This window comes from Acanthopagrus latus, chromosome 22 (assembly GCF_904848185.1).
Source record: "Acanthopagrus latus isolate v.2019 chromosome 22, fAcaLat1.1, whole genome shotgun sequence".
Classification (NCBI taxonomy): Eukaryota; Metazoa; Chordata; class Actinopteri; order Spariformes; family Sparidae; genus Acanthopagrus; species Acanthopagrus latus.
The window spans coordinates 23,247,046-23,270,524 of NC_051060.1; the positions used below are offsets into that span (position 1 = coordinate 23,247,046).

Here is a 23,479-nt window from a genome sequence, read left to right on the forward strand (position 1 = left end):
GTGTGCATGAAGGTTCACAACACAACCGATACACAAGAAAAAGGACTCGATGAACTAATCGAGACTTGGACTGGATTTATTTTGATATTCTTCCTGTAGCTGGTTCTCAGGGCCTGCCTGATCATTCCTCTCCCGGTATTTCAAATAAACCCATCTCTGAGCCATTCCTCAAATAAGCAGGGCAGGACCCGACGATGCACCTCGCTAACACCAGATTAGGTTGCTAAACTCAAGTACAGTGGGAAAAGAATTATGAGAGGGCCGAACATTGAAACTGAGGTTTCTGTCAGGAGATTTAGAATCGTCTTGGCTGTTCAGAGGAGGTCACAGTCTTCAAGTATCCGTCCAGCTCATGTTGTTGGGAACATAAAATCCCAGCATTTATGATGTCATTGCTCGAGTTTCTCCGTGGGCCAGTAGGCATGGACCGTCCTCTTGAAGAGTTAAGTTCCTCTTACACACAGAAAACTCTTGAATGACTACGAGAGCAAAGCATGAAATTTGAGTCGGTCCCTTTGTTGCTGTAAAAGTGGTTATACACATCTTAAAGTGAAACTCTCACCAAAATGCAACCTAGGCTTTTCTTTGTGAATGTACCCGAGTCAAACCTTCGTGTAAAAGCGTAATTACAACGAAAGTGGCACTTTTAAGATTTGCTGTATTTTCGTTTTCGGGTTAAACTCATTTTCAGTGGGAGTGCTACAGGCAAATTAGCAATAGCATCAAAATCGCTATTTTTAAAACACTAAGAAGGCTCGACACAACAGGAAGGTTGCATTTTGGAGAGAGTTTCGCTTTCACAGTGGAGTTTAGTCCATGCAGGATAATAAGAATCACACTCTTTGCTTCAGTTATTTGTGTGGATGTCTGGGTCATTATGAACTCATTTGTATCTGGCATCACTCCGGTGGATCGCACCTAAATCAGACCGAGGGAAACAAGGCTTAAGACCTCAGCCAACAAATAAAGTATATCAGTCTGCCAACTTTGGTTGTTGCGCTTGGTTAATGAAGCTAATGACTTGTGCACTGATCCTTGCAGAAGGACTGGGCTTACTACAACTTCTGCTGCCTGAGGCCTTGAGTTGCACTACGTGTGCATATTTATATACTTTGCAACACAGAATTTATTTGAATATTTGTTCTCTTTTGACGATGAATAGTCGCATCCAGCTTTCTGCACGTCACCTTTTGACTTAGGCCAGTCTGAGGTTTTTGTATCTGATAACTTTCAACAAGTAGGAACTCAACATTAAAATGTCCCAATGCAGCGAGACCACTGTTCTATATTTTGTGGATCTGTGTACTTGCATTATCCCAAATGTTTCCAACAATGTTCAAACTCAGAGGAAGGTTACTCAAGGTGACGGTGTGTTTCATGCGCGTGCCCTCTGGGAGAGGGAGGCCAGTGAAATATAACAGATGTTTGAGTCACATCATCAGATCGATTCTCATCAGCAGCGGTGTGTGTTTAACGCTGTAAACATCAACCGTGAGTTTGACGGCAGTAGCACTTGTGTTTACTTGCGTTATTCATGTTTTGTTTATTTGCCTCTAACAGCCAGTTCACTTCACTCTACACTCTCCGTAAGCAAGCGTTAGCGAGCAACAACACCAGGTGTGTGTGTGTGTGTGTGTGTGTCTGTGTAGTAATTTCTGGACAACGCTCTGTGAGTTCTGGTACTCAAAAGAGACTCTGCTTCTCTCATGTCTCCCCCTCTCTCCTGTCCTCTCTGTGATGTTGTTCATGAATAAAGTACATTTGCCCTCCAGCTCCTGAAGACGGAGGTCAGCTCTGCGGATCGCTGCTGCAGTCGGGCTGATAAACAGGAGGGAAGATGAAAACACTTTGAAATCCCAAAAGTTTAACATGTAATCTTTGAGCCTTCCTCCCATCGGTACACCAAAGTGACATTTGCAACTCTTTATTAGACGTACTCTATAAGAAGTAGCTGTAAAAACAACAATTTCTACATTTGCAGGCCTGAGTTTTCTGGTATTTTCTTTTTTTTTAATTATAACTACAGACGACCACCGCCTCGTGATGTGGAAGGTTATTTCCTCTCACACAGACACAAAATGTACAAGCTAGTCAGCTGTAGTCTTTGCAGTGTGTATTTCCAATCTATATTTGTTGCCGCTCGCATTAAAGGCAAAACTTTAACCTGCTGAGAATGACCCCCAAAACAGAGGCAAGAAAAAATACAACCAAATACAGGGATATCTGCACATATTCATCTTATGCTAAGGCGTTGATAGTGTTGTCTTCTCAACATCTGCTCAACAAGCACTGCCACCTCTAGACTTGACTTGACAAAAATCAAGCAACACTTTGATTTCTGGAGAAAAAGAAAAAAAAGGCTATCACCTTTTTGCAAGAGCTGCGAGGAAAGGTGTGTTTGACAGATAAATAATGACTTTTTTTTTTTTTCCATCTTGACGTGAGATTTCATGGCGAGGACTTTCAGGACAACTTTCTCCTGACTGCTTATATAATGAGACCCTGTAAAGGACATAGGAAAGACAAGGAAAACCAGGAAGGGAGGAATCTCCATCAGAAATGGACAGAAGGCCCCTTTGTCCTAAAGAGCTCAACATTTTCTGAGACTTCTGTAAAGTCAGCGTGCCGCAGCCAACAGGCCGGACTACTACATTCCACCCAAGCCTACAAACTCTATTTTGCCACGCCGCTGATTGGCAGTCACAGTCGGTTAGCCGGTAAGCAGAGAAAGCTATGGAGTGGAAGCTAGACATCTCCAGGGCCTCATTATAAGGCTCATTCGCCAGCAGCTCCGACTCTCATGTCTGAGTGCCCAGGAGTAGCAACAGGGCCCACTTCATCAGACGCAGCCAGGGAAACATTCTTCCTCCACCAGGTCTGCGCAGGGGCTGAATAAGTCTTTGTGGACGCGTGATACACTGTAGAAGTGACAGCCGCCCTCAAATCCATTTACAATCAAGGGGCAAAAAAAAAAATCTCCATGTAGTTTCTGAATCGACTTTAATCCCGGACAGCACCACACCTTTATCTCATAATTACCCGCGAGAAAATACCCGGGGATTGTATCGGTTTGGGGAAGGATTTAGAGGAAACGCAGGGAGAACGCCCATGCTTGTGCTTACTCTGACGGCCGTCCAGACGCCGGATTACGCAGCTAAGGAAGCAGAATCGAAGACAGACTCGGGCAGATCCTGGGTCTCAGGTCCATGCTGCATCGGATGTCGATGGGAAAGTGATTCTCAACTTGCTGCCTGAATAGTAAGACAGGGTGATTTGACAGATTAAAGAAACTCAACTACAGACTCTGTTATATTCAGTGTACTCATATTGACTCAGCTGCACCATTTGATCACTGTAGTTAGCAAAAAGGTTACTGATAAATTGTTTAAATAAATAAAGCCAAAAGAAGAGGAAAAGTGTGGGTAAGATGAACAGAAAGCAAGCGATAAGCAGCCTCGTGGATAAGATGTTGCAAAAGTTACTTATTTTAACAGTGGCTGAAAGTTGGCTACAAAAAATACATGTTTCGAACAAGTAAAAAGTGGCCTTGTGCTTGAGGACATATGCCGAAACAGATTCAACAAATATAGTGTTGAAAAAGCGAAACAAGGTGAGAAGCAAAAGTTTCTATCATGATATAAAGTTACTGTTGTGGCACAAAAGTCCTGGATAAACTGTTTAAATAGTTACTTAAAACAAGTAATAAATAAAATGCTAAAAGTAATGGATTAATAACAAATGAATGGTCGGACTGTCCAGATTCTGCAACTCACAGAAGTAGCACAAATACAAGTCGACCTGACTAAAATACTGCCAGTAAACTATAAAGATATACAGAAAAAATTTTATATGAACAGTTAAATAACATACATTCAGTCTATATAGCTTAAAACTGGGGCTCAAATTTTCTTTAATTCTGAACAACAAAATGCATTCAAGGAACAACCTCCCGAGCTTTGTTCGAAACTTGATTTTAATTTTTTCAAAATTGTAAATGTTTCATAAGAATTCATTCGTCATCTGAACAGCAGCTAGAACACACACACACGACAAAACAATTAGAAAGCAGTGGATACATTTTTAATAGACATCCTTTCATAAGCTCAACTATCATTTTGTGAACAGCGGAGAGAAAATAAGAGTTCAGAAAGGCACACGCAACATTCAGTGAGAAGGAGATGAACATAAAAGTCATTAAGCAACGATGAACTGATTTGAGTTTGGTGACTGATAACCACGGAGAGTCGCTGAGTGCTGAGCTGAAAGAGCTGATTTGTCTCTGTTTTGGGAACATCTCCCATGGCACATAATAATTTGTTATTGGAGGATGGTGACGGGACGCCGACAACTGTATTCTTGAAAGTGAATGCCTTTTTAATGGCCGCTTTGTATTCAGAATAAATCACAAAATAGACACTATTACATTTTAGTAACTGTGAAGAAAGTATGATTTTTGACAATGTGATTTTGTTTTGAAAAATCCAACAGAACATATTAAATGTTTCACTTCTTGGTTCTGCCAGTTAGGACCTCATCTACACTTCATCGATGGTCTTTTTTAAAAAAAACAAACAACATACTACTCTATTGAGCCAACCATCAACCAAATCGACACAACAGTCAAAAAACACATATTTTATTTCAAATTGCTGCAACAGGGCCACTAAAAACAAACTGCAGAGAAACACACGGCCCCCCCCCCCGACCCGAGTTCAACTCACTTCAATAGAAAATATTCTCGTTTAAAAGTCATAGATAAAATGAAAGCACAGGAGAAACATGTGGTGGACGAAATGGTTTTTGGAGCACGGCGTTTTGAAGCTTTGTCCAGCCAACAGAAAGAAAAAAAAAGAAGAAAAAAAAAGAAAAAGGAACACTTATTAGATTATAAGAGCACAGTTTGGTGCGGCTTTCCAACCTTTTCGAAATACAGAACATTTCATAAACTTCATAAAGGAATAAATTAAAAAAAAGGACACCATCCTGTCCCCACCAAAGATATCTAATTTGTTCTATTTTCTTTTTTTACTGTTTCAGCTGTGACAATTTGAGAGCATGGGGTGTGCAGGAGAAAATAAACTGACACAATTCCAGAAGAAAAAAAAAAAGCGATGACAACACACACTTCAGTCAACACACACACCCACACAGTCATTCTTTCACACACACACAAATGGACAGAGGAGAGCACGCTGTGGCTATTGATTAACTCGACTGACTGATTTCACGACACATTGATAAACTGACAGTGCAATTATTATTTTTTTTCAGACGGCAGCAGAGAACTAAAAATAAAAGCAAAGAAGATACACCGACAGGACAAACGCTCAGACAATTTGTACAATTCTTAAATGAATTCAGTGTTGGATCTGCTCTTCTCTTCTTGTTTTGTTTTGTTGTTGTTCTTGTTAAGTTTTGAGACAAAGATGGAATGAAGCTCCAGAGAAGGCGATGAGGAAAATAACAGTATTTCTTTGATTCAGCACTGCTTCGTAAATTTAAAAAAAAAAAAAAAATTGCCTTTAAATAACTTTTTAATTAGTTTAGAATTCCTGTAATTTTTACCTTCTTTGTCTTAACCCTTCATCAAGCGCATTTAAAACAAAATGATTAAAACAATAACAGGGGATAACTACATAAAACACTCTGGAGCACCATTTCAGAAACATGGACTGAGACAGTATTATGATCCAAGAACAAAAATTAGAAGCCAAAAGGTGATTCTGGCCGTTCTAAAGGCAGCAATCTTGACTGGTGGCACTAAGTTTGGACTTAAATGTAGACACGAGTCAATCCAGTCAACCGACTACAGTGCATCAGAGAAGGTGTTTCTCATCTACGGGGTTATAATCAATGACCTCTGACCTCCAGGTCGGGTCACCCTGGTCCACTACACCTGTACGATGTGAAATGCTTACTTTCCAATGGGTGTGAATTCTCTCAGGAAAAAAAGGGAAGAGAAGCCCGGATGAAGCAAAAAAATAAAAAATAAAGAAGATAGAGATCGCTCTTTTCACAGGCTTTCCCTTCCGCTGTAAGTTTCTCATCCCCCAAGGCTAGTCGAGTGTTTTTTTTTTGACGACACCCAGGTTTTTACGGTACCTCACAGTCCTTTGGGTTTGTCAGAGTTCTCAAACACTCTGAAGAAGTTTCCTGAAATGAATCCAGTCACAGGATATGGAAGGATATTGAAGTGTCTGTTAACTGGATAGAAGGAGTTACAGAGTTCCTGCTCCTGTCGCTTTGTCTGTTTTTTGTTTTTTTTTTCCTTCTACTTCACCATTCGGCATCCCCAATGGCTTTGGAGAAGACATAGTCTCTCCCGTTCAGGTTCATGATCCCGTCCTTCAGGTGGAATTTCCATTTGTTCTTACTTCTGTGAATCTGGGGAGTAGAGGGAAGGAAATTAATGTCGTGGGCGTCGAGGACAGATGGACACTGTTTCATCTTACAGTGGACGCAGCCTCTAATGTCTTTAACCCATGCACCCAGAGGGCTCAGCTGGACACATTAACCCGCAATAATAGTTTCTTTATAAGCACTGAATTTGCATCAAATAGTCACACTTGGGGCTGAATGATGCTGCCGATCAAACACTACACAGAGTGCTAATATCCAACGCACACGAAGGGATTGTTAAACGCCACATCAAGCTTTTATTTATGACAGGAGTTATTTTCCAAAACGGACAAAAAACATCTAATTTAGAAGAACTTGGCAGTGAGCTGAAAGATGACGGCAACATATCACAATTTAAAAGTCCTTAATGTTTGTTTAAATCTCATGTAGGAAAACTGCTTTTCTCTTGCTTTTCTCTGCAGTTTGTATATTGCTGAAAATATCCTTTTTTAATAACTGAAGGGAAAAAAAGAAAATGTTCGCAAACTGGTGACTCTGAAATTGCTTATTGGTGTCGATGTCAGGTCACATGTGTGTTAGTCCTGAAACAGACTAGAGACCTGTACACCTGAAGTGTTAAATGAATGCAAAAGAAAAATATAAATAAATGATGAAATGATGAAATCATGTTTAATTTCTAGTTACATTAAAAGTGGCAATGAAAATGAAAACAGTGATGAATGTAACCGAGTAGAATTTTGATTTTTACTCGAGAGTTTGTATTTTCTGCTTCTTTCTTCTTTTACTCCACTTCATTAATTTGATAACTTTAGGTTCTAGTCACTTTGCATAAACCAGGATAAATCAGAGCCAAAGTAGCACATGTTTCAACCGACTAATTTTATCAGAAAAGAACAAAACACTGGTTCCAACAATCAGATAATTACTGAATGTCAGGATATAATAACTGGCCAGGTCAATCATCAGAGGACCCACAGCGCGCACACAAATATATGTACGGTTACTTGTACTTTTGATACTTGATTACAGTTAATATCAGATACTTTAACCCACTTCTACCCAGTAAATATTTTAACACAATATATCTGCCCAACATTGCTATGAATTAATTTCACACAGCACTGATCATTTCTCACCTTGTCGTACTGGCACACCACTACATTCTCTGTATCAAACAGCTCCTGGTCCTCCTCATCACTGACATCATCGCCGCTGTTCAGAGGCTCCTGGCGAGGAAACAAAAACCAGCCAGTTGAAATAAAGTTAAATTTGCTGTGAAAGTTATTTAAACAGAATTTGTGGTCTATAAAATATTAAAACAAAGACTGGCTGACTGTGGCAAACCAAATGTCTTATTGATTTTGTTGCGGGAGAAATGCACTCCTAAATGATTTGATTTATTATCGTGGGAAGAGGGAGACAATGTCGTTATACAATATAACATCTTCTTTTTATCCTTCACCAGGAGGAAAACATATTAAGATTATATTACTTTTTGGCCAGTTGAACCGAAGTTTCCCAAACACCGCTCCACTTAATAAAAATATTTTCTGCTGAGCCGAACAACATTCAGCACTGCCCACCTCCTCCACCTGGCCGTCCTCTCCCCCGTCCTTGTCCTTCTCCTCCTCGTCATCTTCATCATACTCCTCCTCCTCATCCTCGTCCTCTTCTGAGGAGGTGTCTCCGGCTCCGTCCACCTGCAGCATCATGGGAGGCTGCTGGGCCTGAGGCTGGGCTTGAGCCTGGGACTGGGCTTGCTGCTGAGGCTGAGCCTGTGGTGCAGCTGCACCCTGGGCCTGCTGGACTTGCTGGACCTGAGCTGTTGCTGCCTGACCCGGCTGCTGTGCCATCGCTGCCTGCATCACCTGGTGGGAAACAGTGATTGTCTGATCGTCTATGTTGAGAGAACAGCATATGTATCTGGGACTTATAGATAAGCAAGCTTCCTGTCTAACTTTGTGCATATTAAAGATAATATTAACACATCCAATATACATCAATCAATGCAAAAAAGGCACAAAATATGTGCAGAAAAGAGCCATTAAATGTGTAAAGAAGGACGAGACTAAGTGCTGACCTGCGTACTGCCCTGGACTTTGTTTCCTGAAGCTAAAACAATCTGCTGCGGCTGGATGATGACTCCTGTTTGCTGGGGAAGACCTCCCTGCAGAGGAGCCAGGACCTGCACAGACGGTAAACAGGAAGAACCAACGTTTTACAAAAGCCACAAGATAAATATTAGTGTATTGTCTTGCTGTAATTTTTAAGCACTGGTACTGTTTACATGAAAACAAAAATAAAGAACCAGTATTCTCTCTCATCATATCGTGATGGTCTTTAACTGCAGTTTACTATTCCTGATATAAAAGTTGTTTCTAACATTATGGAGGGAAAATGTTTGAGTAGTCAAATCTCAGATTTTCCAGAATTATTTTATGCATTTTCTTTTCCCATATTTTTCCAAGAGTTGATTATTCCATTGGTTGTAAACGCGGACAACCCGCAGCTAGTCAGCCAACACAAGATCTGATATTACCGTGTTGGTGTTGTTCACGGAACATTATTGAAACTGACTGATCACGTTTTTGTAATGTCAAAGCTTTGCAACACGGGAAAAGACTGGAAACAATTTTCACAAGGGAAAAGTTATCCTTTCAAAACACGTGTTAACTGTAGTGAAAGGGAATGTTTTAACCAGTGTTTTCCTAAATCTCACCAAGTATTTGTGTTGCCTAAACAGACAGTGACAGAAAACTGAAAAGAAACAGAAAAGTCTAAATGAAATGTGTATAGTATAATATGTTCCTCGAGTGAGAGTCCTCTACTTGGCCCACTCAACAGCTTGCTCCGAATGCAGCTTTCGTCACTGTTCTTAAAGTTAAGAGAGACGGGCCTGGAGCCACATTAATCATGTTCCCTGAACAACACCAACCTGCTGATCAGATACACTACAGCCAAACCGCATCACTTAATTACTTGTCTTTGTCCCATGAGACGCAGGATGTCAATTAATATAAAAATATGAGCTGTCGGTTGTTGTTCTAAAAGAAAAACAGATAAACAAGATACAGGCAGCCATGTTGCGATTCAAGCCCACTTTATTTTGCACCCTTCCCTGCCCCCAATTCATCAAAGCGGGGTGTTCCTACCTGTGTAATGGGGCGTACCTGTTGTATGACCGGCGCCTGCACGCCACCAGGCTGCATCTGCTGCTGCAGGAGGATCTGCTGCTGGGGCTGCTGGATGATGTACTGCGCCCCATTGGGAGCACGCACCACCTGCAGGATCTGACCTGAGAGACCAGAAAACACAAAGAGTCTTGAGCGCTTCATTTGTCATGTTAAATATCTAAGTGTTTACTTCACAATCTGATGCGCAGATCAACTTGTGAGAGTGTTTTACCTTGGCTGGTGATGAGCTGTTGGTATGGGGTGACCCCTGTGGGCAAAGCAAGGGTTGCTGCGGTAGCTGCTGCACTCTAGAGAAGGAAAGAAGAACAAATATTTGAGAGTAGCTGAAACAATGCAGTGATGTGCACACACACACATCCACCGAGTCTACAAGCAAACTACCTTCAAGGATGTGGAAAACAATACTGATATATTTAAAGCTTGTCGTGGCGAAACTCTACAGGGGTATTAAAAATATATACCAGTACACACACATACAGGTATTTCTGACTTCAGTGTTAAGTGCATTTCTCTGGAGGGATTTAATATATTTATGAAATACAGCAGAACATCTTCACAATTAAAGTGCTAATATTCATATTCCCTTGGCTGCTGTGATAAAAGCAGCCGTTTCTCATTTGCATTTGTTTATTTTATCTGCCAGGTTTGATGGCGAAATGTTTGAAATTTCTAATTGAAGCTTGAAAATGGTGTTTGAGCATAAAACAAGACAAAAAACGAGGTATTCTACAGACAGCACAGATGCAAGCTTTGACATTAACATATGTCTGGCTGAAGAGAAGTGTTGTCAAGAGCAGGAAGTACAAAAAGGAGAGGAAGTGTTGATGTTCCATTGTGCAAAATTTAAACGGATAAAGGAAAAGATGTGTTTGTTAGTGTGTGCGAGACGCAGCAGGAGCATGTGAGAAAATGTATCATCCCCGCTGTCGTCCATGCTACTGAAAAACTTTCCTCTCCTCTGCTCTCTCTCTCTCTCTTTCCATGTCCTACTGCCCATCCATCTGTCTGTTACTAGAGCAGTCATCCTGCTCTGAGGAAAAAGCCTGCAGAGACGCATTAAGATCCACTTTCTCTTGGCTGACAAATATGCGTGCTGAAGCAAACTTAGATTAAATTAACTGAGTGGGAGTTCTTAGTGCTGAATAAAACATCAAAATTGGCATTTTCTCAGAGGTAAAATGGCAAGTTTGACGACGAGAAGAAGTGCCGGCCTGAGGTTTTACTGCAGGGTGTGTAGGCAGATCTGTCGAACATATCAAAATTCACACATAGTTTAACTCTATCGCTGCGCTAATTTCTAAAACTTCTACTTTCTATTTTGAGGTATGTGCAAGAGCTGTTGCCAGTGTTGACTCACAAGCACCTCTGTCTGGTGTTAAAGTCAATTAAATGAAAACATCTGTGGTGGCACTGAATGTGTTTGTTATGGGAGCTATATATATAGCAGCCGTGAACAATAGCAGAAAACATACAACTTGACACAGATGTGAGTTCACTACCAACTTCAGAAAGTAAGGGTGTCGGGGCTTTTTGTGATGAGCACAAAACTATGACTTTAAGTTAACTTTATGTTCTTACCATCCCCGTTGCACTCATATGCTGTAGAATCTTGGAATCCTGAACAATGACTTGCTGCTGGGGAGCTGTGGAGAGAAACAAGCTCAAGTCAAACCCTAACATGACCAGCTGACAAACAATTCCCTGAGAAATTTGATTAAACAGACAAAAAAAGATCTGTGAACACTGATTTGGTCCTGTTATTCATGCAAAAGACCAAAAAATCCCTTTAACAGAGGATTTTTCCTCTCCTTATTTCAGTGGGGGAATTAATAAAAAGGCTGCATATGACTTCATATGTACATTTTTGTGGTCTACCAAAATTATCTTTCCCATATGTTGTAGTTATTCTCTGCATCACATAGCGGTGGTAACGAACCTTGCTGCTGCTGAGGGGGCAGGATGACTTGCTGGGTCTGTGCTGGCTGGGTCACCTGCTGGACTTGCTGGACCTGCTGGACCTGCTGCTGCTGTTGCTGCTGCTGCTGAGCGGCCTGCAGGGCTGCCTGCTCCTCAGTATGGAAACCCTCCACTGCCTTGGACTGCAACAGTTTGTTTTCCCATAGCTGAGGCATCGGCCGAGAAGAAAGAGAGGTTAAAAAAAAACAAAAAAAAAACAAACACCAGTTATGTTGATGTAGAAACATTTAGAAATGCTTTTATACTGTTCCAGCATGTGGTTCCCTGTTTTGATAACGTAACGCGATGTATAACTTTCATAAAGACCAGGCATTCTCACAGACACATTTCATTACTGTACTAAGGGGAAATCTATAATTAGATATAATCTTACATATAGGAAATCATAATAAAAGCTTGAAACCAGTTAGTTCCTACGCTGCATTGAAGCACGTCTCACCACTCTTCCCCACATGTGATATTTCCTCCTAAAGCAGATGTACACCAGAACATAAATGCTTGTGACCGTTACCGTTTTCAGCTCCAGGAGCACTTGCTCATCCACCCCCTCGTCCAGGAACAGCTCTCGCACCTCGTTGATCACATCCTCAATCACAGACTTATAAAGTTTAGGCTGCGAGGAAACAAAGACAAGACATGGAAAAAAAAAAAAAAAAGAAGCACATCTTCATTACTGTGTTTGGGGAAAGGAGACCCGGATGAAAACAACAACAAAAAATAAAAATAACATTAAAAATCATATTAAGTGTGATGAATGTTTACCATGAAATAATGGAGTGTGGTGTTCAGAAATACTTTTAATATCAAGAAATCAGTTCCAAATAACTGCTTTTAACAGCACATATTACAAACCTTGGTACATTACATTTAAATATGTCATGCACAATTAGCATAACTTAGTATAACTTCGTAAAGTAAAACCTGCTGCACAGCTACTATTTAAAAAGACAGCTTCACTTTGTTAACTGCTACATGCTAGCTAGTCCCTGAGCTACATGACAGCACTGTTTAGCTTGTTATGCTAACCCACAACATCTATACAGTCCCGTCTGTCACGACCGTTGACGTTTTACAGTACGTCCCTCAGGATACCGTGGCAAACATGGCGCACACAGTCACCACCACCAAACACAACAACTGTGTACCGTGTTAAAGGTCTACAACGACTCCCGCGGTGAGCCGCAGAGGAACAGCGCGGTTCAACGTAAAGCCCGCAAACGACAGACACGCAGGCCACCGCACTGCGCTCCCTGCGCCGCATTGTCCCCCCCCCCCCTCAATCGAGTGTCCGCAGCACGGACCTCGGTCTCTCCCTTCCCTTCCCTCCCCCTCGGCCTGTCTGCTCCACTATTTAAAGCACAGTCTGGTGTTTATATGTAGAGCCGGTGACGTAGCGTCGAGAAGCACCTTCCCATCCCGGGCAAGTCTATATTAGAGAGCCAATATGGCTGTATAAAACCAGGCAGCAGAAAGGAGGAAGGGGCAGAACCGGAGCGAGGGGAGACGAGGGAAGCCATTTTACGGAGCGGCAAAAAACTGCGCGCCTGGAGAAGAAGAAGAAGAAGAAAAAAAAATAGCCCCGTACACTATGTGGCGGAATGTGAAGGATATTTTCGGTTTAATATCTGATCAGTACTCAGCTTTGATTAAACGTTATATGGCCATGTCGGAGGGGAGAAGGACTAAAACTGTGATGAGATGGTGTAAAAGTGGTGGCTGTTCTTTTCTCTTTTTTTTTGAGAAGGGGACGACTAGCTGCCTTCTGCTCGTGGAATGGTGGACAATGATGAGGCGTTAGAGTGACCGTTGACGACTTTCGGCTAAATTAAGACTTTAATTTTTAAATAAGCTTAATTCATTCGCAGTGGATAGTGGCAAGGTGCTTTGCGTACATCGGCATTTTTATATATATATATAAAATTATGTAAGGAAATAAAAGCAGTTAAGCTAATATTACAGCCTGTTATCTGCAGTAACAGCAAAAGAAAAAAACCCCCAAAACATCAAACACCGGTAATACTCAAATTAATTCACCACACAAAAAGAGAGAAGCCTGAGACTGTACCATTAACCGACTAACTGATTAAAGCTTCAACAGTCCATAAGAAAATAAAACTGCATTTTCATCACTAACATAACCCTGAATCACACACCATTTTCACTTATTTCTCCAGCTCCTCTAACGTTAGCCATCGCTGATGGTGTAAGTTAATCTGAGGAGAACCATCTAGTTTTTGAAAAAGGAAAAACTGATTAAAATGGCCGATAGACTGAACTTAATTTTATTTCATAGAGCAGTGAAAGTGTCTGTTAAAGCATACACATTGTTCCTGAGATAAAAATAAAACCGACTCGTCGACAGCTTTTCCATTATCTTTACCCCCATTTTTCCCCCGCTGACAGTCCTTAGAGATTGATCCTTACCACTGGGTTCGAGTTAGCCGAGCTCGCCATTATACGCGTAGTGTAAAAACCACACGGAAATAGGCGAGAAACAGAGCCAAAAATTACGAAAAACGACTTAAAACAACTGGGAACGATATTTTAAAACAGCCGGCATCACTTTTGTAAATAAAACACAGTTTCAGCGGTCTTATTTACAATCCCGGGCTGCGACTACCCAGCCGTCCTCCTTCCGTCGTTGTCCTGCTTTATATACTGAGCGATGGAGCTGCGAGTGCGCGAGACATAGGGCAGGGTCAAGCCGCACGTATCGCGAGATTTCGCGCGGAGTGTGACGATCACGCAAAAAAAGGCACGTGCTGCTGGGAAATGTAGTTTAAAGTTGAAAGAGGGGGAAGATTGACGTGTTGTGATCGCAGCAGCGTTATAATGCGGACTGATCTTGTTTAATGAATTAGGCCAACTGTAACTATGGCGACCCGAAACGTTAGAGGAGCGCTGGGCCTGCTGCTGTTGATCTGGAGCTGCAGATAATGAATCTGAGAGACAACTGAGTGAATAAAACTCAAAGGAAAACTAGTTTTATTATGTAGGATAATAGAACCCAACTGATTAAAATAGGGCAAATTGCTGCAGCATTTGAGGACAGTGAGCATAAAGGGGGGCACTGTGACACCACTCTGAAATTCATCCTTAATAATAACAACAACAATAATAATAATAATAATAATAATAATAATAATAATAATAATAATAATAATAATAATAATTATAATTATAATTATAATGATAATGATAATGATAATAATAACATTAATAATATTAATAATAATAATAATAATGATAATAATACAATTTTAACTTATCCCCGAAACTTCCCAAGTTGAACATTAGGAGAAATATTTTTTATTATTGTTGATTTAGCAAATATTCCAAAAATGTTATGTGTAAATATGCAACTTGCATATCATTTAATTGAGCTAATTTACACACATTGCCAGAAGGCCTACAGAAATAATTCAGCAGTGGATGAAGCCAGATTCTTTCATTTGGTTGACATACACATCAAAAGATTGTTCGTTTGTTTTCTCACAGAGGATAACTTGGATATCTCATTTTGACACTGCATAAATCAGAAAATATCATCACCAGCTTTATAGATAAATTAAATTTTTTTTGCCATGTCTGAAGAAATAAAATGATCTATAAACCAGGCTATGGATGATATGTGAACAAACCCTTCTGTGAAAATGTGTCCAGTATCTGTTCTTTATTTGTTTGCACTGAGTCTATCGTGCCTTTGCAATAACTGTACCGTTTACAACACACAGAACAGCTGACTTGTATACGGACACTTTGTTGTGTACTTTTATATTGTTGACCATCGGTGTTTTTAATATACTGTTTATTTCTTTGCTCAGGCTTCTGTAGACTTCACTGCACCGTGCTGCTTTCCAGTCTTTACCCCTGACATATTTGTTCTGTTCTTGTTGTCCTTGTTCTGAGCTGTATGTCTGTTTTCTGTGTAAGTACACTGAGAGCAATGTAGAACCAGATCCCTTTAATGTGTACACATATTTGGCCAATTTATAATGTAAGTTTACTGAGATTTCTGTTCACATATGCATATTGGGCACAATCAAATACGCACTAATTTCACTCAAATTTGCATAGCAGATATTTAGATTAAAAAATAAATATCAAAATGTGTATTCTGGACATAATCTTTCCACTAGTCTGAAAGAAGACATGTTATTAAAGCAAAAATGTTTACTTTCTGTGGATTTGTCTTGAAGTGCTCAGAATGAACAGATGAATAGTCTGGAGGCTCATGAAAACCATGATATCTAAATGCTTTATGCAGTGTTTTGTTTCAAGGAAAAAGTCATCAAAGGTCATTTTTTTTTTATTATACTCAAATCAACATTTCTTTGGTAAAAAAGTTAATATGGAAATATGGGAAAAGAGCTTCAAGCGTTTCAAATTTCTTTTTATCCTGTTCTTAATGTTAGTGGTCAAACTTGAAAACTTTAAAAGCGATTGTTACTCTATTCTGTGTTTTTAATGATATTTTAGAGTTTGTAACATCCCTCAAAGTAATTAAACACCTTGATGAGTCATCCTGTAATCAAGGGCCTATCATCATTTTTTGTCCAATAAATGCTCACTTTATTTTATGATTTATATAAAGAAGAACACTGCTTGTGACCGTCCTGGGATGGTGGCCTCGAGGGTCAAAATAAAACAACAGTCGAAAAACACAATAGGACAACACATCTCCTCTGTGTTCGGACAGAAGCAAAGTCATAACAATTTTTGAAATGTCATTGTGTTTTCTGTTATGTTGAAGGTCACTGTGTTTTCTGAAATGTCATTTTGACCCTCAGGGCCACCGTATATCAGTAATGATCATGTACTAATATAATCTATGGTAGCGACAGCAGTAATTCATGTTTTATAGATTATTATTGATGGAAATAGGTATTTACATTTAGCTGATCATATTACTCTTTTACTCAAGAGAGATTTCGATTGCACGTCTTTTAAACGTTATTTGGTTTAGTGTTTAACTGCTTTTACTGAAGGAAATAATCTGAATATTTCTCATACGACTGACGCTGACTTTAAAACAACAAGGATGTAACTTGGAGTAACTTGTCTGCTGTGTTAGCTGCTTTAAACTTGGAGGGATGTGACATCTTTAGACCAACACTACCTCATGTCTGACTCATGAAGGAGTTTCCTGATTTTTTATTTGTTTTGGCATTAAGTTTACCACAATTCAAATTAAAAGGCTGTAATGTAACGGTGCTCCTGTGTGGGAATGTTTGTGAGTCACAAGCTCTCTCCATGTAGTAACTTCTTTGCGCCACAAGAGTGTGATCACACCACGTGTTTGAACTAGAAGACGTTTGTCTGAATTTTCAATGACACACACAAACACTCACACACACACAATACTTAACATAGCAGTCAACTATTTTACATGTAATTCAATAAAGGGGCGGGGGGTTGTAAGTGAATTTGTGGATGAGCCACAGTTCTGGGATCTGTCTTTAATCCACGGTACACCTGTCCCGACTAGCAGGGGAACATTTCCAAAAAACAATAAAGCTTTGCAGTAAACGAGAGCTGACGAGAGAAACACGTTACCTCCACTTCTGTCTCCATGGAAACTTGCCTCGCTGGTCATTGTGTGGATATGGATGATATAGAGCGGGGGAAACACACAGCTCTGTGTGCATCAATCCACTTAGCACTTCAGTGTGCGTGTGTGTGTGTGTGTGTGTGTCTTGCTCTAAGACAACAACTGACTTCATTTCATTTACTTCACTGAGGGGGGTGTTGGGGGGAGGATTAAAGGCCTGCCTGACACTGATGAGAACATGCTTTTAAATTCACTTGTAACCTTTTTTTCCCCTTCTTTGAAAGAAAAGAAGTGATGTGAGCGAGATGATCGGAGACTCGTGTCTGTCTGGCAGACGTCTCTCAGACTGTGAGATGTGATCAGACACCAGTCATGTCGTCGCTACGTTTGAGTCTGACTCTCAGTAACTGAGTAGTATGATGCCCTCTAAAGATCTGGAGAATGCACACTTTTTCTCCCCCCCTCCTCACCTCCTTCTTTGCTGTAGTTGCATAGCAACAGAGGAGCTGCTAGCTCCAGTTGTGTTGATGGTGGGAGCAGCGCTGCACAGGGAGGCACTGGCTCGAGATTAAGCCTGTCTCGGCTTCAATTATGAATGGGCTTCCACTGCCACACGTCTCCAAAATGGCACCACTCGGATTGATAAGGCATTGAGGAACTCTTTGGTACACTTAACTCTTTTTACTTCTCTCCCTGAGGGGGGGAGCGGAGTTTGACTCTAATCACAAGTATTGAGCTTAAATGATTAGAACACGTAAATGAATAATTAACTGGCAGAAGAGGCCTGGTTATGATAAGACCCCTTGTTGATGGGAATATGTGAGGTTAATGATTGGGGTCAGTCCTGAGAGCAAATTAAAGAGTCTCCAGTCTCACAAAGCTCACACTTTAGCAGTAAATGGGGGCTGCATGTTGAAGTGTTGTAAAGTAGGAGGGGGGATAGAGAGGGTGATATAATTTCTTCTAAGCCTTTACTATATTTAACTGTGAATTTTCGAGGAGGAAAAAATTGTTAGATTGCCGAATTGTAGCCCGCATGAACTGCCTACCAAGTGATGCCATTATTAAATGTGTCACAGCAGCCGACGCCGGTGTCGTCTTTCTCTTTTTGATTATGGTTGTCATGTCTGATCCAAGTCCGTCAAAAGCAAGAGCCAAAGCAATCTTCTGCAACTTGTATTTTTTATTATTGCAACCAACTGGAAGACAATACATCACATAAACATCATTGCAGTTTTTCAGAAAATGGAAAACAAAATAAAACAACATTTATATATTTTTTGCCACGGTATTGGACAACGTTGATATTTACATGTAGTGATGAAATAGGTCTTGAAATCATTCTTTGGCAATATGATTGCACAATAAGGAGAGAATTGAACATTTACTGAAAAAGAAAATGAAAAAAAAAAAACAAAACCAACACCTGGGTGTATCCGCATCACATCTCACAGATCAATAACAGTTTTGCATTTTGACATCTCTAACCTATGGCTTTCCAATATTCAGCTCAGACAGTCACCGGAAAAAAAAAATGGCAGTATTGTAGATAACTTTTGTCAGAGAGAAAACAAAACAGAAAATGAAAAATGTGCATAATAAAAACATCTACAAATAATAATAATAAAAGAATGGCAACTCTTTTTTTGTTGTTTAGAGCATTTCACCGGATGATTGGCAGGTTTTGAAAGAAACACTTGTTTAAGGGGGGATTCTCAGGCAGTGAAGTATATTTCCTTTGCTTTTGTAACGTCCCATTTTATGTGTTGCTCTGTTTTTCCAGGACTCGTAGGTCAGGAGTTCATCTTCCCTGCGTGTCACTGAGTGAGTCAGAGGAAAAAAGGTGGTTGCTAGAAGCAACGCATCCTCCCCTCGACATGCCTCTTGCCAGCTGAACACGTTATTAGTCACCACAACAGTGGATTGTTACTGCGAAATACAGCAGAGTGCTTGACCCGGGCGGCGCGAGCACTCAGACAAATATCAGACGAGAGACGGATGGCACACAACAAGAACACTGACAGTGTCTCCTTTTAGCCTTTTTTTTTTTTTTTTTTTTTTTTTTGAATACGTCGGCATGGATACCATACAAAATGCAAAGCCAGTGATGCATGCTACAGGTGGCCAAAGACTGTACCAGAGGATGGGACATGCATTTGTTTGCCTGCTCGGCTCGCTGACAGTCACTCAACAGCTTAACAAAACCTTGCGTGACTGCGCTGCTACAACCAGCCAATGTTTTTTTTCTCCTACAAAGCTCTTATGCATGTTGTGTGTGTGGTGGGGGGCAAAATTAATACTTTAATGCATTCCTGTTTGAGGCAAAAGCATGCCGAGTAATGGCAGCGCAGCATCTATATCACTTCTGATGCAAAGAATGTCAAACTGCCCGTTGTAAAATTTCAATCAAGTCAGTGTTTTCATGATGAGTGAGGTACACATACACGTTGTAGAGTGGCAACATATAAGAAAAAATAATAAAAAACCAAAACAACCTCTGATCTCCAGATTGGGCTCTTGAGATAAATATGTAATAGGCTGTGTGCAAGCTTGACATCCACAACGGCAGGTAAGTCCTTTAATCAAAGGGTTAACAAATACTGTATGTAAATGAAGAAACCAACGTTTTTTTGTTTTTTAGTCATTTATGCCATCTACATTCTTTCCTTCTTTTCATTTCAAACTCCCAAGTAGCCTTTTTTTTTTGGAGATATGAGGTTCATTCTGGACACCTACAAAAGTTTCCCTCGCCCGTCCGATCCACACATTTACACTGAACAATGCCGATGGGAAAAAAATTAAGGACACATGTACATTAAACACACAGGAGAGAGAAAAAAAGAACAATACTGTTATAAATAAAGACATTCTGTCCAAAAAAAACAAACAAAAAAAAAAACATGTCCGAGACATGACAACAGAGGTACTGAGGGCAGGCAGGAAGGCAGGCAGGCACAATGTTAAAGGGGTGTGTGTTCCTGGGCACACAAACTCACACACTCTACACATGTGTTCTGAAATAACACTAGGGTTAACACTGAACACCTAAAAAAAAAAAAAAAAAAAAAATCAATGTACAGGCAGAAGAAGACGGAAGCCCACCCCTAAGAGGTGATTCAGCTGGCCTACGTAAGCCTGAACCCCGAAGCCCAGAGGCGGCACCCTCAGGGCCACTAATTGCAGAGTGATCTCCCACGCTCCTCCCTGAAGACGTGTCTTTGAAAAGCCCGCTCAGAATAAAAACCCAAAAGATTCAAAAGAAACAAAAACAAAACAAAACAAATAAACAATATAATCACGGGTATAAGAATTGGCGGCAAAACTTTTTTTCTTTCCTCTAGGATCAAGGTTTATATGAAAATAAGTCATGCTTCATGCTAAATACATCGTTTATCTTACATGATCTTTGAATAAAAAAGATTTGCTTTTTATCTTATTTACAAGCACCCATGCAATATAACTGAGAAAGTCCTGCAGGTCAAATTGCTTCAATTAAGAAAGGAAAAAAATAAAATATTTTCTAACCTTTTTACAGAGTTGTCCACGCGGGACAAATTGCTTATATCTTTATGAGGGTAGAGTGAGGGTAAACAGACACAAACAGAAATCTAAAACCCACAGTTTATGTATATAGTTCTTTGACATTGTCAAATGAAGAGGAAGGTGTGGTAGCTACTGGTAGCTCCGATATCTATACCAGGTGTCTACGTCTATGGACAGAAGTACTGGGGGGAGTTTCAGGGACGTTTACATTATGCAACAACAACAACAAAATGAAGGAGATATTGCCTCAGACCCGGCACACTATCCATCTCTATGGTGATAAACATGACCATTTTTTTTTTTTTTATTTTAAAATATCTATTCTTAAATACTATGAGTGCTCTTGAAATAAACCATGTCTTTACCCATGATGCTTCTATTATAAGTGGCGTTAAATAATCTTAAGTGCATGAATATATATCACATTGGGTTTTACAATTATTTTGACACTTAAGGTCATTCTCTCTCTCTCTCTCTCTCTCTCTCTCTTGTTCTCCTTTTACTACTTCTTCTTCTCTTTTTTTTTTATTTTTTGTCGGCTGTCGTATCGGCTACATGAAGCAACCTGGTCGCTTATCTTTGGCACAGTCTCACATTTGTGCTCGTGGATGTAGGCGAGCGATGCCAGCGAGCGGCCTGACTGAGGCCCCCTAAGTCTTGGGAAAAGAGGCCCCCCCCCCCCGTTAGTTGCCGGGCGCCGCCGTCTCCGCTGGCATCGCTGCGAGATTGCTACAGATTCACATGGAAACAAACAGGTAAGACAAACAGCCATCTTCTGTGTTTGCGTACTGTGCGCTCCTCAATGTGATTCGGTTTTGTCGTGTTCAACTTGTCCAGATTAGTGACAAAACATGCTTTTTTTATGGCTTTCATCCCCTTTTAAACAACAAAAACAACAGAGACACATGAGAAATACCCATTGATGTTAGTGTTGCTGAACATGTAGGAAAACATAGATTTTTGATATTGCCACAAATAAGTAGGATTCACCTAATGCCCTGCAGATAGATAGAGGGAGATGAGAAGTGTCCGTTGAGACTAATGCTGTAGTAACGTTACCTGTTGACCTATTTGTGTGTCGTATATGTGTGTCTGTGTGTTAATGTGTGTGTGTGTGTGTGCTTTGTGTGTGTGCATGACTATGTACTTGTGATGTATATCTGTGTCTTAGTTTCTCAGGGCCTCTTTCTGCTCCTTCTGGCCCTTGGCGGTGCGATTTGTGATGTTGTTGAGGCAGGCTCTGACGCCCGCCAGGTGGAGCAGCGACCCCGCCGCCTCCTTCATCTCCTCGTCGTCGCTCTCCGGCGGCTTCTCCACGGCCGCCGCACGCCGCTTCTTCAGCGGCAGCGTGTCGCTAATGCCCCTCGCTCGGTTTTTGGTCCAGGGCAAACTGCTCCCTGCCAGAGTCCCAGCGCCCGCCCCCGAACTACGTCTCTGTCCGCGCAGGGGCTGCTGGGAAATGTAGGCGGCTGCGGCGGCAGCACTGACGTGAGAATCCAGAGGGATCTCCCTGGGCTCGGGTTTGACGTCTGACTGGATCTCCACGGCGATGATGTCGTCGTCGTCCAGGGGGGAAGAAGGGTCAGCTTGGGAGTTGCACAGCCTGCTGGGGGATTTGGCGGTGCTGTAAGTGTGGTCGTCCTGGAGGTCCTCACTGCCGGGCGGAGGGGAGTAGCGGGATGGGCTGTCCTGTCCTCGGCTCAGATAATCTCCCAGGGATGATCTGTATGAGGCAAGGACACCGAGAGAGAGCGAGAGAGAGAGAGAGAGTATTGTTACTCGTGCTGTCACATTGCCAGCCAGGTGGGCCGGCTGTATACGCTTCACTCCACTGAAGCTGCTCCAGTTTGCTCTGCGTTTGGCTCCGAAGCAAAAAAACGTTCACGTGATAATCTATCACCTTTAAATAGTCCCCCAAGGGCCCAATGTGCATACTTCTGAGGTCACATTTAACACCACATCTCCAAAAAAGAGTCAGCCTTTTTCTTTTTCTTTTTTTTTTTTTTTCAAAATGAGCAGACTCACTTTTTTTTTTTAAATGACACAGTGCGTTTTGATCAGCTCTCACGCTCCCTAAAACTTGCTCAGCACATAAAAGGTCCTCGCAAGCTCTAAAGTCGGAGCGACGCAGAGTGACGATTCTGCAGCGGAGCCATTTAACCACTGTCCACTGTGCTGTACGTCAGCTGCTGCATTATATTGCACTACATATTTTGCTCTATTAGTCAGGAGACACTTTTCCCTGTAAGGCGTTAAAGGGACAGGGGTGCAGGCTGACATGCCATAAATCAAAAAGGAGCTTCGGCAGCGTGCCCTGTCCCCCGGACATTTCCTCCCCTCAGAATGAGCGGGCGAGCATATTAATATCTTATAAGAAAAACATGCAACTCTTACAGTGATCAAATATTCACTGCATACCTTTAGTGAGACTTTGACTATGTTTAATTCATTATGCGGCGCAGGCCATCATACTCTTACGCTCCTGTGATGGATGTGCATGTCCATGCATGCTCCCAATGTTCTTTGAATCATGAGGCCTCTCCCTCTAATAAACCTGTTTGTGTGTATGTGTGTGTGTGAGAAAGAGAGAGAGACCATTATATAAACACACCTGGATAAAATGTTCTCGACAGCGGGGAGCGTGTGAATGCCTCTGACTTTTGGACACAATAAAGATCTAATTATGTAAACTATGAGTGGAAAATTTTGGTGCGTGTTCTGTTTTGTGTGTGTGCGCTTTTCGTGTGTGTGTGTATGCATGTGGGCATGGGTGTGTCTGTGTATGTCTGCGAGGGAATGTGTTTGTGCAGGGAAAGCCCAGACAGACATTAATTGTACGGTTGAGGGGCAACAA

General features: G+C 41.1%; 2 protein-coding genes across 5 annotated transcripts in view; both read right to left on the reverse strand.

Moving 5' to 3' along the window:
- Window positions 1-3,955: 3,955 nt before the first annotated feature.
- gtf2a1 (general transcription factor IIA, 1) lies at window positions 3,956-14,146 on the reverse strand. 4 transcript variants are annotated; one of them, XM_037086646.1, is made up of 10 exons: window positions 13,956-14,146; window positions 12,043-12,144; window positions 11,491-11,677; window positions 11,133-11,197; window positions 9,766-9,841; window positions 9,531-9,655; window positions 8,441-8,545; window positions 7,944-8,228; window positions 7,497-7,586; window positions 3,956-6,384 (listed from the first exon to the last, which is right to left on the reverse strand). In XM_037086646.1, exons 1-10 carry the CDS (start codon window positions 13,983-13,985, stop codon window positions 6,277-6,279), a joined length of 1,173 nt encoding a protein of 390 aa, XP_036942541.1. In that variant the 5' UTR covers window positions 13,986-14,146; the 3' UTR covers window positions 3,956-6,276. The 4 variants fall into 4 exon arrangements, with proteins under 4 accessions (XP_036942541.1, XP_036942540.1, XP_036942542.1 ...); XM_037086645.1 differs by having other exon boundaries at window positions 9,513-9,655; XM_037086647.1 differs by lacking the exon at window positions 13,956-14,146 and adding an exon at window positions 13,912-13,933 and having other exon boundaries at window positions 9,513-9,655.
- Window positions 14,147-18,256: 4,110 nt separating this feature from the next.
- The window catches only part of ches1 (checkpoint suppressor 1), a 59,768-nt gene continuing 54,545 nt past the window's right edge, over window positions 18,257-23,479 (reverse strand). Inside the window, exon 6 of the mRNA XM_037087366.1 lies at window positions 18,257-22,348. Coding sequence (XP_036943261.1) covers window positions 21,793-22,348 — 556 coding nt within the window. The 3' untranslated portion in view covers window positions 18,257-21,792. The remainder of the gene's footprint in view (window positions 22,349-23,479) is intronic.